Here is a 17,683-nt window from a genome sequence, read left to right as displayed (position 1 = left end):
AATGCTTTTAGAGTTTAAAAATATTACCTTGATTACAAAAAAAATTCATGAGGTTTTTGGAAGTATATTGTGATGTTAGTAGTACGATGGGATGGGTATGCTCCAAGTTTGCTAGCGTCTCTAGTGAGCTACATGACTGTCTGGAATTTGGAGAGTCATTAATTACCTTTCTTCAGTCATCAACTTGTTACAAGAGCTTTGCCTCACATTGTGGGCCTCTTTATGATTTTGGCAGACAGTTTAAGCCGTCTGACGAAATTACGACGGGGAGGTTGCCACCAATGTGGCTACCTCTCCGCCGGGCCCATTACGAGTTTCCCACTAGGTTGGTGGGTGGAAACCTGAATTTCTGCCCGCCGGCTTATCGGGAAACACTTTACAGCATTGTCTCCGGCTTGTAATCGAGACAGCGGCAATGCTGTAGAGTGCAGGGTGCACCAGTACCCTCGCAATCTTCACTGTTTGCAAAGCAGACAGTGAACACTGCAAGGGTGCTGGCAAGGGGGGGGCCCTGTATTTCCCATGCCAAGTGGTGGATTAAGACTTCCGGGCAGACTAAAACTGGCGGTGCTGGTGGTCTGACCACTGCAGGACTGCCGGAGTCGTAATATGGCGCTCAGACTGCTGCATTGACGGTGGTCCGACCACCATCAGCGAACCTGGCACTCATGGGACCACCAGGTTCGTAACGCGGGCCTTAGTGCCTGTGTGCCATGTTCTAGTATTTTCTCTAGTGGTACAGGTTTTGGTGGCGGAGGTTCAGGGTGATTTATTCTTTTCAGCTTGTTAGTTTCCCTACCAAACTGTTTTAACTTGGAGTCATTAACATCAGTAGAGTTTGTAAGTGGGAAAACTGGATTCTGTGGAAGCCGCGCATAGTATTTTCATCTGCTGGCATTCGATCATACTGGACCATCTGGTTCTGAATTTATGGGCAGTTTCTAATGGCCTACTGTCCATTTAAAATGAAGGGACTGAAGGAAATGTGAACTTATCTAGCTTGCATTTCTTCTTTACTTCTCCCTGCAGTTATGGTTGCATAAGTTATGCTGGATTCATTTTGTGATTTCAGAATAGATTCCTTAATGTTAAGGTCCTTTTGTCATTGATCATTTCCAATATAGTTGGGGTATTCTGCTATTTCCTTCAGTGATTGAGTGTAGTGGTGCAGTGATGGTTGAAAGAAGGCTGATATCAAAGTGGTTCTTCAGTGGTGTGTTTTAGTGAGGTTGTCAGGGTTTCAGTAGTGTGAGTATTGGTTGGAATATGTTAGTGGAGTAGCTTGGACATTTAAGTGTGGATGAGAGAAGGCAACTGTGCTTAGAGTGGAAGAGAGTGTTGTAAAATGTACTTGGGAGATACTAGAGGGGATCTTTGCATTGGGCAGGGTTTCCCTGAGGAGGTAAGACGAGGAGATGTGCTTGTTGGGATTGGGAGAGTGTAGTCCTGCTAGTGCCTCTTTTTAAGTGTACTGGGCAGTGCAGAATTGGGAGTGATGTATGGTTTGACCTTGGTGTGTCTGTTTATGGGATTTTGTTTTTGGTGGCACCCAGAGGGAAGATGTATTCTGAGGGTATGGGGATGAGTTGTAGTTATTGCATTAGGCAGTTATGACATATTCCCTAGGTGTATCTGTGGCCTGTTAGATGCAATTGTGTGGTTAGTGTGATGTGATATATATATATTTTTTGGGGCAGCCTCGGTGTGTAGGTAAAAGTCTGTGTTTAAGCTTGATGGAGATGTTGGATACATCTAAAGTGTGTGAGGCTGCTTGGTGTCCAAAAATGAATGTAGGGAAGCTGTGTGTGGGTTGTGTGCTAGTGGAAGTGAATGATGTGAAATAGGGGGCTTACTTAACTTTTCAAAGACTCAACATCTCATTTAATAAGGACTGTATTAAAGAAGACAATATTATCCACCAGCAATAGCCCCTGTATGATTTACTGCCAGGGGGATTATCGCTTACTGCTAAGATATCTTGCTAATTTAAAAGTAAGAGTCAGCTTGGATGAGTTGGATATTCTTTCTGTCAAGATCGGAAAGGATAATTTACGGGCCTGATATATCAAAGTGTTTTACCCATTCCGATTATCTGGTGGATTGGTTGATATATATATGGGCCTAGGCCCCCCCCCCCCAACTCTACCCTGCTTCGCTTCTCTGTGCTCTCAACACAGGCTGTCGCTCGCTGCATTGCTGCCACACAACACTGAAGAAGCGTTCACATGCCCCTTCTGCAAGTTTATATGCATTCTTCCACACCGTACACCCACCACTCCTGTACCAACAACAACCGTATCGCTCATTTAGACCAGCCACCCACTCACTCAGACCAAACATCACCCACACAGCACAGCACACTCATACTCCTCAGCACCTGCTCGCTCACCAAACATGTCCCAGAAGTGTAGGCCCTGCTGATGCATGATCATGCTCAGGGCCCGTTCTTCCTCACGGAAACATGACTATCACGCTACCTCTGCACTGGACCTCGCTGCAGCCATCCCTGCTTGCTACAATATTACCAGACAAGACCGTCAGCAGAAGCTCGAATGTGGAGTCACCATCGTATTCGAAGACACCATCAGCTGCACCACCTACATGGAAACCTTCATGAGCTACATGGAACACCTTGCGTTCAAGATACAAGCCGCAGGACTCCTATTTGCAAACAGTCCACACATAAATAGAACCTGATCAGGAGGATGGGCATTGTCTTACCTCTCTCCTAAAACGTGGAATGCCCACCCACTTCACATCAGGGTCTCGTCCTTTCTTCTTGAATTCAGCAAGAATATAAAGACCTGGATTTTTAATGAACCACTCTAACATAAGCAAGGCTAGGTGCACACACCCACTCTTCACCAGGATACCCTGGCAGGTAATAGTAAACTTTACACATAAAATAACATTCCTTCTTGGGCAGCTCCATATGCAGAAAGAAGTGTACATTCCTTACCTTGTCTACTTGAATAATGATCTGCCTAATACTGCAGATGATTACAAAGCAACTTTTTGTTAACTGTCTGTGAACAGGAACTAAATACGATGATTTCTGTTTTAGTCAGGTTGAATCAGTCACTTTCTGTTGATCAAGGCATACGTCTCCTTAAGGAAGACTTGGAGACTGACATAACGAGTTGCCAATTATTCAAACTTTACTAGAGTCTGGGTATTGTCAGTTTCAGTCTGATATCCCAAACTCCTCAAGCTGGCTGTAATATGACTGCTGTGGAGCCAGAAAAAGCAAGCTGTCAATTTTAAATCATTTTTTCACTGAACTACAAATCATCTGTTGTTTAAGATCTCTCTCTTCTACTCCTTTCTGGCCAAGGATATTGGATGATTCCAGTTCTTATGAAGCTCACCAACTGCTCACTGAGTTAAGTAACATCATGTTCATTTTGGCCCTTGATTATTCAGTGATATGTATCCTCATTCCCTGTGTTACTGTATGACATGAGTATCCAATATTGGCGTGGTCTTGTGTTTTTTAGAATCGTAGAACCTAGCATGTCTCTTTTCTGTGAAACCTTTAGAGGTTATATGCTTAAGAGAGTATTCGTTCAAGTGCAGACTTGATACATTTGATTCTTCCTTGGGCATACGGCATTGGTGGAAGGTCCCAGTAGAAAGGCTCATGCACATTCCACCTTTCTGCCCTTTCCTCTGCATCTTTAGATCCAGGTGTGAGGGCTGGATTGCTTGCATCTACCCTCTCATAGTTTTTTGTCTGACTTATTTGACATATCTGACAAGGAATGTTTGGTCAAAAAGAGAGACAGTTTTTGTTGTGTATAGTATTTTTTTTACAATGTTTTACCATAATGGCTGCAATTCGTGGATTGGTATTAAGTGCATGGCTTAATGTGTTAAAACTCATATCCCTGATTATTAAGGTTTCTCAGGTTTGATGGTTAAAGCCCCGTTAATGTGCAAACTCTCTGGGCTCAGGTTACCAAACTGATATTCAAAACACTGCTTACGGGCTGCAGCTTTCCAGTGCTCTGCAGTTTGTCCATACAGTTCTACAGGTTTTAGCTGGTTGTTTGGCCAGGGAAAGGAGTATAGTTTTTAGGGGCATGTAGATCAAGATCAGGAAATAAAAACTGAAATGTATTAATTTGGCAAGGAATTCTATCAGTGGTCATTAGACATTGTGGTCCTACGATCTGGCTTAATTAGAAAGGTAGAGGATCTAACCAAACAAGCATCAGTTGACATTTCTGAGCCTTTCACCAAGATCGAAATCTGGTGTCTCAGGAAGTCCAGTTAGAGCTGAAATATCTGATAGAAACTTGGCTCCCCGTTCATGATAAGTAGCCTTTCTGCCACTGATAGAATGGACTTTGAGGCAGTTGTTTAATATGGAAAGAGAAGTAGTGTCGAGGAAAAAGAAAGTCTGCACAAGTTTGCAAACTTATTTCGAGCTCCACATCTGTCTTGTATGGATTCCCCACTCCTTGCTCCAAGGAAGCCTTTTGGTGTAATGTTCCGACTTTCCTAGTCAGCCAGAGGAACCCGATGATACACTTGGAGACTGATAAGGAATCATCTGTCTAAATTGTTTCATGACAGTGGGTTGTTTTGGGCCCTCCCCAACTTGCCCTCTGTCATATATTTGACCACAGGAACAATGATACCCGTGTCTCGCCAATCAGTTCACAACTTTTCATTGAATTTATCTTTGAGGTTGGTGCTTTACTTTTTTTTTTTTAAGAAAAGTTTATTGTGCGCTGGGAGGATTGGATTGAAGCTGTATCGTTCTCATAACTCATGTATCCCATCGAAGAGCCACTGTGTGTATTGATGTTTACTTTAGTAAATTCTAGATACTCTCCTCCTTCTCACTCACTTGTGGCCTCTTTATTTTGGTGATAGAGGCAGCTGCATCTAAGCTGCTGTTTGATTCCACTAGTGCTTCAATCTTGGAGTAGACTATCACCATTAGTTATGGCCTGTGCTCATATTCTGTCAAATATTCCAACTGACATCGCTTGGCTCTTGAAAGGCTCTTTCATAGGAAACTTGTTATTGCAGAATTCATACACACCCAAGCATCTTTGTAGGTACAGATAGAACGGAGCCTCAATGGCTGCACTCAGTAGGTCCAGCCAACATATAGTCCAAATAAAGAATTTTAAGCAATCTGAGGTCATACTTAGCACACAGTTATAATATGCTCCAGTAATGTGGCTTCCTTGTCTGTGCTGCAAGTGCTGGCATGTCTACTAAAGTGGAAGTCATCAGACGCATCCTGCACTTGGCAACTGGGTTTGCAACTCATATCTATCCCTCGTAAATTAGCCCCCTCCGAGGAAATGTCCAAGTCAAATGTGATAATATCTATGCAGCATACATCGTACTTTACACTCAGATTTCTGGAAGTCTTTTTGGAGATAGGAAGTAACCGACCACCAATTGGTCCTGCTTAGTGAATGCATAAGTGCAAGTGCCCAAAGTTATCCCCAGAAGCCTAAGGCAGGCACTGCTGAATGATGAGGGTTCCAAATAACAAAGCTATGTAATTTGATACCACCTCATGCCTCTTTAATGCAACACCAGACGCTCCCTGCCCTTTAATCTCACTCTTTCAGGTAATCTTCATCCTTACGTTCTTTGTCACTGTTTGTCCGTCTTTGTCCTCCTCTTTCTTTCCACCTTTTGTGTTTTTTTTTCTCTCTGCTGCTCTGGGTCAAACAGCATCCGCCATTACTTATTCACACAAGTTTAAGCTAAATGTCTCATACACTGTTAATGTTAATTCCACATCCTCACTATTCTCCCTCGCCGTCTTTCTAAAAGAATCTTTAGATACACCACCCCTATGCCATCTGTTCTCTGCCATGTGTTCATTTTTAATTTCTGTTCATTTATTAACTGTTTCCTTTTACTGTGGGATTTCCACGTGGAAAGGGGAGGTGTTATAAATCATTGTGCCACAGCTAAAAAGATTTTGTTTTTACCTCCATCGCTTATGATTCTTTGCACCTTTCTCTGAGGTTTACCAGTCTCAGATAATAAACTTTCTTTGTACACTTTTGTGCTGTATAATGTAGTGAAAGCAGTAGTTAGTGTTGGATTGGAATCACTTAAAACATCTAAAAGATTGTCTTCCTGTGCTCGAGTACAGAGATTGATTGGCAGACAGTAAGGTGGAAAGTTGGGTCACTTGCTACTCGGATTTAAAGGAGAATATATTTAATGAAAGCGTCTGTGCCTTATTTTGCAGTGTCCCACTATACGAACCATCTCCCTTTTCTTTTCTATTTAACACAGAGATCCTTTCTTTGGGGGCATCGCTCATGATGAGGATGAAGAAGAGGACGAGGAAGAAGGCAGTGTATACCCTTTTGGTAGTAGAACACCCGAAGGTTTCGGATTCAGTTTTGGCCCAGACAGATCCTTTTTTCATGGCAGTTTGGGCTTCGAGGAAGTTTTCCAGGACTTCAACAAACTCTTTACCGATATTGACAAATGGATAGCCAGCCCAATAGGTATCTTGCCACAGCTTACACCATGTTGTTCTTCAGTTTAGATGGTATTCTGTTAAATAGGCCAGACAATACCACGCCTTCAAACTTGTTGAGTATTTATGAAGAGATATTTTCAATAGAACACACAGAGCCATAGGATGAGGACCTCTGTATGTAATTAAGTAGGACAGAACATAGAGAAACAGGAGAAAAGTAAGTGGCAAACATATGAGATAAAATATCATCGATCATACATTACAGCAAGTCCCAAAGATGTGCCATGACCATACAGAGAAGCAATATTGAATGCAAAGTTCCTTTTATAATGTCATGGATCTCCAAGATGACTTGCAATATCCTTAGACTGTATAGAGGAATATATTTTATTCATTGTAACTCATGCTCACACCACCTCCATTTCTGCAAAAAGCAGATAGTATAGTTCAAAATACATTTAATGAAGACGGAATTTGTAATGTAAAATTAAACACACTAAATATGAAGCTTGTAACGTGTTGCAAACACGTAAGCAGCCTATTGTTTGTAACAATTGCAGTTCAGAGGGTCTTATTTGCAGAGAGTTTCCTGCTTCCATTTAATGAACTCCAGCCAGTCAAAAAAAAATCTTACAGGCATAAATGTCTCCTTTTAGTTAGAAACTGATTAATTTCAGAGAAATTATTTCAGAAGAAGTAAACCCCTTATTTTCCCTTTCGTAATTTAAATAGCAGTTGCAATTCTGCTTTGTGACCTGCATTTCACAAAGTCTGCTGGTTTTGACAGCTGGCATTGTGACCTCACATCTCGCCTCTAGTAAGTTTTTATGTTATAGCAGCGATGTCACTTTCTTATTAAGGATTACTATTGATATCACTAGACATACGCTAGAGACGGGTATTTATACTTCTATTCTAGGCACTTTCAGAGATTGATTTTTTGTTTTGTTTTCTGTGTTGCCCAGGCAAATAAGGCAGAAGTGACACAATGGGTTAAAATGCACCGTTATGGAGCTGATTCATTTATTTATTTTTGTCAGTGATATCTACTCCTCAGGCAAAGCTGCTCTTTATGTCGCCTAATATCTGCATTACAATATTGTAAAGTTATCACGATCCAGTGTATTGCATGCTTTTTTGTTGTTTTTTTTTTTTTTTTTAAATAAAAGAGTGACTTGTAGGCAGATAAGATATATATCTGAAAAATGGTACTCTTACATATTCATTTCTTCACCCTTGTCAAAAGTACGCAGCAATGTGAGAGAGAAGATTATCTCCATACTGGATTAAGTTTTACTTGTTCATTCTTCTCTGCTTCCTCTCTTTATTTCTCCAACTGTTAGAGGTTGTCTCATTGCTTGATGCTGTTATCTCATGCAGAGCTCCCTACTGCTGGCGAGAACCAGGTAGACAAAGGAAAAGGCCGGTCTCTGCGAGACTCCATGCTGAAGGAACCTGACAGTGACCCCCCTAAGAGCAGCGAAGGCTTCCTATGTCCAGAAGCAAAGGACATACCTGGTTTCAGGTCTCCAGAGAGAAGAACCCCTTGGAGGCCTTTTGGCAGGGTATGTGGGGGCTGTGCATAGAAGGACCTACTAAAGTTTATTGGTGTTGAGTAGGATCCATTGAAGAAAGGTGGACTTATAAGTGCAATAGGAGTAGAACCTCATGAGGATGCAAGGATATCCTAAAAGTGTATTGAGTGGATGAATTTAGATAGACTAGGCCTAGGAGTGAACTTCATTTTGGAAAATGGTGGCATATTGTTTTGTAGCTGGCAGCAGGTAAATGTATAAATAAAAGAAACACTATAGTGTTTCAGATAGATGACATTTGGTAATTTGGCCTTAAGAGTACCTTTACATATTCTGAGTGAGAGATTGTAGGTGGGGAGGATGGCACGAGGAGTATTCAAGGTGTGTACTTTAATTGTATAGATAGGGGGGTTTTGGTGTGCTTCAATACAAGGAATGCTGCACCATCATAGGTGTGCAGGGAAGGTGATTTAAGTGCTTTGGGATAGGAGTAGAACATTGAACAAGTAAAGGTGGGAGTGAATGAACACGAAACAGGAAAATACTTACTTTTTGAAAGAACCAAATGTGTGCACAAGACAGGCTGCAGAAGCACATTGCTTTTCAGGGCAGAAGGTGGTGGGGTTTACATGTGTACTGTGATTAGGAGGGATAAACTGAGTAATCAGGAGAGCTTTTGAAGTCCTTTGCTAGTGGAGGCTGGCAAGGCTCGCGTGGTCAATGAGTGTGTTGAGAAAAGGTTGGTCTTAGAAGATAAGTGCTAAAATAATGTGCGTCAACAGGTGTGCAATGGTAGTAATGTAGAGTGTGTAATATGGAATATTCTGTGATTGTTCTTTACAAGTCGTGATGCTCTTAATGCCTTTATTTATGTTTAGATTGAAGACTTCTGGAAGGCTCCGCCACTTACAGGAAAGGATGTTGCTCTAGAAGACCAAGGTCAGAACCTTTTTACTTTTTTTGGTATGGTAGAGATGAGGCATGATATTTTCCATCTAATGATTAAGCAGCTTGGGTGTTTGGTCCCAGTTGGAAATGAGACTTGTTTGAGAGTGAGAGTACCCAGCTTCGAAAGGAGAGCAGGCCATAGTAGAAAGAAGTGGCTGAAAGAAAAAAAAAGAGTAAGGCACATGGTTGTATCATCTTTATGCAGGCAGTGAGAGCTAGGAAGTAGGATACAGGGACCTTTACAGGTGTGTGACAAAGTTGTGGGTCTCAAAAAATTGGAGCGACTGCCCAGAGGGCCAGGAGGGATTTGTTACTTATAAAGCCTTAAAGGCAGGAAAAAGAACATCTAGTTGAACCTTACAGATAGCGTTGCAGAGCATGCCGTAGAGACTGTTCAGTTTTTGTGCCCTCTGTTTAGGAGGGTGTTGACTGTAGAGGTATGTGTATGGAGAAGTGAGTTATAGAATCGGTTGTTAGGCCGGCTGTCATTCATGGCCAGGCGGTGACTTGCAAAGCTCACTCTGTCAAGCAAGCTACTTGACATGGGATCCAAATGGGATGCAGATGGGATTCAAGATGCAAAGCTTTCTAGGGATTGATGAACAGTAGAACCTAGTAGTGGTGGGCAGGTAAGAGAGTGTCAGTCTAGGAGAGTGGTAGGTAGCATAGCTCTTCACATATTTGTTGTAAAGAAAGACTATTTGTAGAGCCCTGTATATGGAGAAAGTGTGAGTTGCAGAATTCCCAGTAGAAAGAAGGGAACTGTAGCACTAGGTAAAGAAGAAGGCGAGTTGTAAAGCTGTTTAGGAGGATTTGTGACAAACATGAAACACAGTGTAAGAAGAAAGTGGATATTCTTTATGTAAGGGGAGATCAAAGGGCTCCTTGTAATGGGAGGGGGGGTGGAGTGAGTTTTAGGGTTCTCAGTGTGGAGTTGAGAATTTGTAAAAACCACTAGGAAGAAAATGAGATGATTTCTGCAGCTCTCTATAGCAATCATGGTATTGTTAGAGGAATGTGGTGTGTTGTGCTCTGAGCATGGTTGTGAGATAGAGCTGCTGTTAAGCGCATGTTATCTCTGGTGTTGGAAGGATATGAAGTCAAAAACACAAATTTTTTGTAAGACAGAAGAAGATAATGCTGTGTTGAGCCTGATGAAGCTTGTAAGACATCTTGTTTCATTTTGTAGATCTAGATTCTCAAGTGTCATCTGAGGGCCTTGACACAGTCCTAAGACCATCAAAACCGGAAACAAAATCCTATTTCAAGAGTGTGTCAGTCACCAAAGTAATGGGACCAGATGGGGTACGTATTATTCGTGAACAATATGCATGCATCTTCGACTGAACAATAGTGACCTCTTTCAGTGCTTAGATATGTCTCAGCCATAAAAAACAATTACCTTTCACATTTACAGCATCCATCAGGGTTGGCTTCTATAGAAAATCTTTACTCATTACATAATAGTAAGATGGATAAATTTCATATGTAAAAAGCTCATTTGGAACGCTATAAAACGATAAGATAATGTTACATGTTGCCCATGGTAAGGATTATTCCTATGTATTCAAATTTTGTGTGCAATAATTTTATAGATGTTAAAGAAGTTAAAAGTAAATCCTGTGATTTGATAGAAAAAAAGGCGCTCACAGAAAACACAGCAACCAATCCTAACAAATTTGTATCTCAGAATGCAGTGCTCTTAAAAGGGAAGATACACCCAACTCCCCCAACTGCAATCTGAAGATTGACAAGCAAACAAATACAATTTAAGGCACATGTCAAAATAATATACAGTCTTTAAGCAATCATGTGTTTTATTTTCAATAGTTTATTCCTGCCCTCTTCTTGTGACCAACAGTCCCAGCCAATTCTCTGCCAACACATGTTTCGTCATCTGGGACTATCCCTATGACTTCATCAGGCCTGGAAATAATACAAAACAACTACTTTTGTAATACAGCATAAAAAGGTATCTCTGCAATACCACCAACAATTTTCTCTATCCATGTACAGTCTCATGGTACCATAGATCATGCGCGTGGAAACCTGTATGTAGTTATAACCAAAACATTTAGTACCCAATTATTCCAAAACTAACATCTCTAGTTATAGTATTTTTTTGGGAGATTATTGTGGATCCACTATTAGACAATGTAACAATTGCAACTATTTTCCATTTTGAGTGCGGATTACTTAATTAATATTTCTATTCTGAATTTTATATATTAAGAAGCCCATGGCAGATCTATTCAATTGCAATGACTACTCGGTATGACTATGATTACTTTATCATCAAATGTTTGCTTTCACTTATTCTGTTTATATGGATATTGTATATATTATTATGAGGCCATCCCACTTACTCTGGTCCCACACAAGTGTGGTGTTTTCTTTGGCTTTGGACGTTAATGGTTTTGGAACATCAATAGTATTAAATATTGGGGATAAATCAGGTCAGCTTGTATTCTATTTGTTTGCAACAACGCATTATATGGTTGCCATTATAGTAACAGAATTACGTCTGTAGAATATCAGACTAGTTTATTTTTGCGCATTTGAATTCAATTCAAAAGATATCGGATAGATGCAGGTACACAAAGGCGTGTCTGGCTTTACCAGATGATTTAATTTTTGACATGAGTGGGCCCCATTTATGTCTAATTTGGATTATCGTCACACTTAAACCATTTTTTGAGCATGATGTAAGATTTCTAACAACTACATTTTGTTTGAAAGGGACCATATAACTCCCCTAAGCTCCAAAACGAGGGGTCTTGTATGCATGATTCAGTGTATTTTAAGATGGCAGCCATTATAGTTAGTCAGAGATGGAGACACATCGAACTGGTCGTTGGGGCGTAGTCCGTTTTTAGAGTTGAGTGCAAAGAGCTCTGTCCCTGGTGTAATCTCTCTATGGGCTATTAACCATGCCCATCAGTTTGGTTGGATCGTGGGCTTGCCTTTGAAAGTTTGCTTGATTTAATTAGTGAAAAACATGCGTATGTCATGCCTTTTCCAGTGGTCAGCCTGCCTCAAGCGCACCGGCCAACTACTGAAAACATAAGAGACTTCATGTTTTCGGTATGGTTTCTGGACTACTTTTTCGTCTTTAATTCGTAGGCAACACGATCTCGCTCGGCAGTACTTGAGCGCTTTGCATTACATCGACCTTGTTACATGGATAAATGCACTTTTGCCAGTTACATGGATAAATGCACTTTTGCCAGCTAAAAGGATAATTGCACTTTTGCCAATGCGTTTCACTCCAGGTAAATTTTTGTTTCCTTTTGTGTGTCTGCTTTCTGCTCATGGCAGCCATCGGCTCGCTTTTGTGACACTGTTTTACTTTACTTTTCATTCTCAGTTTGTGGCAAGAAAAGTACGGTTAGGAGTTTACAATGCTAATAGCTTTAACTCGAGCAAACGCGAGACCCATTGCATTGCAAATGCTTTTTACTTTTTGCCCCCATTAAATATCTGCTAATAATGGCACTCGACTTGCATGCCAAACTTGAGCGTACTCGCTCTTGTGGATCTGGGATTTATACAGTATGTCAGATTCAGCATTTTTATTGGCAATTTGCATACAAGGAGAATATGGGGTGCGTGTAACGGGTATGCTTTTGACTTCTCTTATATTATTGTTATGCCGCCATAGACACTTGAGCCCCGATACAAGTGGGAGGACAGTACATCCATACATAATTTAGGAGATTTTGCTAGTTTGTATGGCATTGACAAGCACTTGGTGAGTGGCCGGTCACCATTTTCTTATAGCAGTAATAATCAGCTGGATGTGGTATATAATTCAATAACACACTTCTACTATGTTTTATATAAAGATTGGAGATACACTGTTTGGCAGGGGGCCAGTCTGGATGGAGATGTAATCTGCGCACTGAGGATTTGTTTACATGGTAGACTGATTTGTCAGGTATCCTGTATAAGTTTAACATTGGGAGCACTCTTGCATGGACTTAGCACAATGTTTTATTTAGGGTTCTTGTGGACTTCACATGTTTGTGTGGGACTAGACCAATTTATTTTGGTCTAATGATAGTATAATAATTACACCTTTTCATTTTGAATGGCGCATGTTGCAATGAATATTACACAGGTGGACTGCACAGTTTCACTCTGTATATGTACGTGTGTGTGTGTGTGTATATATATATATATATATATATAAAATGGAAAATAGGGGGATTTAAGTAAATTTTTTGTTAATTTTAGAATAATTGGGTACTAAATGTTTCTGTTGTAACTGTGTACGGGTTTCCACATGCATAATCTATGGTGCCATGACATTGTACATGGATAGAGAAAATTGGTGAAGGCATTAGAGAGATTGTTTGTTGTATTACAATAGTAGTTGTTTTGTATTATTTCCAGCCCTGATGAAATCATAAGGATACCCCCAGATGACGAAACATGTGTGAGCTCAGAATTGGCTGGGACTGTTGGTCACAAGAAGGGGCCAAATTGGCCAGGAATACACTCTCGAAAAGAAAACACCTGATTGTTCAAAGACTGTATATTATTTTGGTATGTGCCTTAAATTGTATATGTAAAAATAAATCTTGTTTCTGCTTCACTCATGATAATCTCCTGCATAAACCAAATTTGGGATTATCTCATTGTGCCATCTCATATTGCTTCCTTAGACAATCGAAGAACATCGCACTGTCAAAGACAGCCATGGAACAGTAGAGACCACTGTGACCCGAAGGAAAGGAGAAAAGGTGTTTGAAAGAACCTCGATCACAGATGAGGAAGGGAAAGAGAAAGTCTCAGAGAAGATGATCAATATAGACGATCGTGAGTGTCTTTACGGAATAGGAACTAACATAGATTTCCATTTTTAATTTACTTATTGAGATGTATGCCTAGTTAGTCTCAAGTTCAATACTTTGCTATTATTAAATTGAAAGAATACTGCAGTCCTCCTTAAGTAGTGGTCAAAAGAGCAGAGTGACTGATTGAATTAGACTGACCTCAAATTACAACCATCTAAGAGCCCACAATTTAGCAGTGATGTACTCAATAGCATTCCCCAATTTAATCAGTGAATTACAGTAGAGATGGCTCTAAATTCATTTGTCAATGTTGTATTCTTTATTGAGTATTTTAAAAATAACCTGAACTTTAAAATACTCAAATTCTTTGTTCAAGAAGAATTAATTGTTAATTTTTATATCTTGCTGAGAATATTTTTTTTTAATCTTCTATGTCCCATTCACCAATGAATTATTTGGCAATCCCTTAATCGGGGGCTGAATAATCGAACATTACGTTTCTTTTATTTGTTTTGGTTCCTATGAAGCTAATAAAAACAGATCTTGATATTGTGAAAAGTATTATATATAAACTTTCCTTCTGTTGCTGCACTTATACTAGTACAGCTGTTGACTCAGTACGCTTCTTTTTCTTACAACTCCTCCAACATTGACAATGTTTCCCCGAATTAAAGAATTGTCCTAAGACTTCGAGGAAAGAGCAGTAGGAGGTCTCTGTCCCTGGTGTCTATTTGTGGCCAAACAAATACCAAACTGTTGACAGTAATTTTGGACCCTAGGTTGTACTGGTGGGAAGCCAAAATCATTCAAATGCACAATGGCATTGCCAGTAGGTCTCGCCTTTAGAACCTCTTGGCCTTGCCAATGGTTTTGGCCATGGAGCACCGTAACCCTATGCGTGTTCCTTATTGCTAAAGAATTAAAAAAATAAAGCATTTGATGAGGCTGGTCTTGTACTTTTGTAGGCATTGCACCACACATGTGCATGCCTACAAAGTGATGCAGCCACTTTTCTTTTTAATTTTACCAATCTAATTTGGATTGGTAACTAAAAAGAATAAAGAAACATAAAAAAAGTTGTTTACACTTTTATTTTAAAGTGGAGGGCTGGAAGCAACATGACTAGGAGGTGGAAGCAACACTGGTTGATGGACAGAAGTAACGCAGGGGAGCGTTTGGGTTGGTTGGTCTTTAAAGTGGACAGGCGAAAGCAGCACGGGATGTGGAAGTGAAAGAGAGGAACATGGAGCTGTTGGAGTAAGCTCTTGGGCAAGAAGGCAACACAGGCAGACTAGGGGAGAAGCACATGAGTAAGAGAGGAACACAGAGCCATGCTGTGGAGGGGGCAACAGATGAGCAAGACAGCTCAAAGGGACCTATATTGTGATTCTTCTGTTGCCTCCAGACAGCTACAGTATTAGGTTGTATCCCAAGGGAATAAAGGGCAAGAAGTTTACATGTCCACACTGGAGGGATACAGCCTGCAGATACACCCATCGTTTGCAGACTTGAAGCCTGTCTTCACTGTTCACCACTCCCCTTGTGTGAAACTTACTAACAAACAAAAAAAATCCCTGGTGTCTAGTGCTTTCTGCCTTGCCTAAGGGGTTGCTCCCCACCTGTAAAACAAAAGAAAAAAAAAAACAACAACAAAATGATCCCTTGTGTTTAGTGTGTTCTGCCATCACCGCTCCCCCTCCCCCGGGGACAGATTGGCCTGATTAAAATAGGACAATCTGCCCCCGGGGGTGGGCAGAAAAGGCCTAATAATAAACTGCCCCCCAGGGGAGCGACCCTTGATCAAGGGGTCGCTCCCCTTCATTCATAACATAAGAAAAAAATCCCTGGCGTCTAGTGGCTGCAGATAGGCCTAATTCAAATAATAAATTGCCCCCCAGGGTCGCTCCTGTTCATTCATAACAAAAAAAAATCCCTGGCGTCTAGTGGCTTCTGCACCCCCTGGGGGCAGATCGGCCTAATTAAAATAGGCTGATCCGCCCCAAGGGGGGCAGAAAAGGCCTAACAATAGATTGACCCCCTGGGGAGTGCCCCTTGCCAAAAGGGCCGCTCCCCTTATGTAATAATAAACACACAAAAAACAAAATTCCTGGTGTCTAGTGTGCATTTCTGCAGCCTGATCGCTTCACCAACCAAAATTCAATTCTGTGATTGGTTACACACACACACACACACACACACACACAGACATCGGGAGTGGATGCACTGCAAAATCCTTGGTACGAGGCTGTGGTTGGGGCCACATTTCTGGTGTGGCCAAGCACACATCAGCTAAAGAACTGTGTATGTCCTGGAAGTTGCAGAAGCTACACAACGAGGTTAGGCAAAGACTGAATCGCTTTTAGCCCAATGGCTGTTGGATATCTGATCTGAATCCCCAAAATATATACACTTTTCACAATGTTTTTTGATCCAGAGTTATAATACCATATCACACCCATAGAGTAAATATTATGGTGGTCATTACAACCCTGGCGGATGGTGTTAAAGCGGCGGTAAAACCGCCAACAGGCCGGCGGTAAAAAAATTGGAATTATGACCGTGGCGGAAACCGCCAACAAAGACAGCCACTTTACCACTCTGACCGCCACAGCGGTACAGACAAACAGCGCGGCGGTCACCGCCAACAGACAGGCGGAGGACAATGTACCGCCCACAGTATCACAATCTACCAATCCGCCATTTTTTCCGGGGCGGATTCACCGCGGATAAAAACACGGCGGAAACAGCCATTTCAAAGGGAAAACGCTCACCTCTACACACTCCAAGAGGAACGACGAGACCATTTAGCCGGAACTCCATATTCTGCCAGCGATAGTCTTCCTGCTCCTATACAAGGATCATCAACGCCAGCGGCGAAGACCACGGTGAGTACTGCACCTACGACATAGGGGAGGCAAAACACAGGGACACACACAACCAACATCCCAACCCCCACCCCGACCCTCACCCACTACAACACACACACCAATGCATATCCAAACATTACAGTAACAACCCCCAACCCCCCCCGGAAGAATGCAAAGACAAAAGGAAATGAGTGGAACCATTGTAATATATCAAAATACAGTAATCAAATATATATATATATATATATATATATATATATATATATATATACACACATTAAACAAAATATACACCATGATTAGTAGTGCAGGTAATGCACCATTCATTGTCCGTGGACCACTGGGCCCAAAATGCATGGGCGAGGCCCACACTAGATACCTGATCAAAACGGAGAGAACACTGCAGGGGCATCAGATAGAAATACAACAGGCACCTCAGGGGGAAGGAAAGGGGGGGGCACCTCAGCCGGAGAGTGCACCACGCCAGATCCACGAGGGGGCTCCATGCCCATTGATGTATCCTGGGGAGTGCAAAGCCAGTGTCTCTCAAGTCTCTACAGTGGGTGGGTTGCCCACTGTACCAGTTGTTTATACTTTTATTTTAAAGTGGAGGGTTGGAAGAAACATGACTAGGAGGTGGAAGCAACACGGGTTGATGGACAGAAGTAACGCAGGGGAGCGAGTGGGTTGGTTGGTCTTTAAAGTGGACAGGCGAAAGCAGCACAGGATATGGAAGTGAAAGAGAGGAACATGGAGCTGGTGCGGAGTAAGCACTTGGGCAAGAAGGCAACACAGGCGGACTAAGGGAGAAGCACATGAGTAAGAGAGGAACACAGAGCCATGCGGTGGAGAGGGCAACACATGAGCAAGACAGCTTAAAGGGACCTATATTGTTATTCTTCTGTTGCCTCCAGACAGCTACAGTATTAGGTTGTATCCCAAGGGAATAAAGGGCAATAATTTTACATGTCCACACTGGAGGGATACAGCCTGCAGATACACCCATCGTTTGCAGACTTAAAGCCTGTCTTCACTGTTCACCACTCATTCTGCAAATAACTG

At 41.5% G+C, this 17,683-nt stretch overlaps 1 protein-coding gene across 1 annotated transcript in view; it reads left to right on the top strand.

Moving 5' to 3' along the window:
* HAX1 (HCLS1 associated protein X-1) overlaps positions 1 to 17,683 on the top strand; it is a 44,295-nt gene that overhangs the window by 16,936 nt on the left and 9,676 nt on the right. Inside the window, exons 2-6 of the mRNA XM_069218109.1 lie at positions 6,280 to 6,497; positions 7,853 to 8,037; positions 8,886 to 8,946; positions 10,145 to 10,260; positions 13,623 to 13,776. Coding sequence (XP_069074210.1) covers positions 6,280 to 6,497; positions 7,853 to 8,037; positions 8,886 to 8,946; positions 10,145 to 10,260; positions 13,623 to 13,776 — 734 coding nt within the window. The remainder of the gene's footprint in view (positions 1 to 6,279; positions 6,498 to 7,852; positions 8,038 to 8,885; positions 8,947 to 10,144; positions 10,261 to 13,622; positions 13,777 to 17,683) is intronic.

This window comes from Pleurodeles waltl, chromosome 12 (assembly GCF_031143425.1).
Source record: "Pleurodeles waltl isolate 20211129_DDA chromosome 12, aPleWal1.hap1.20221129, whole genome shotgun sequence".
NCBI classification, from domain to species: domain Eukaryota; kingdom Metazoa; phylum Chordata; class Amphibia; order Caudata; family Salamandridae; genus Pleurodeles; species Pleurodeles waltl.
This window is presented reverse-complemented; position numbering and strand designations above follow the sequence as displayed.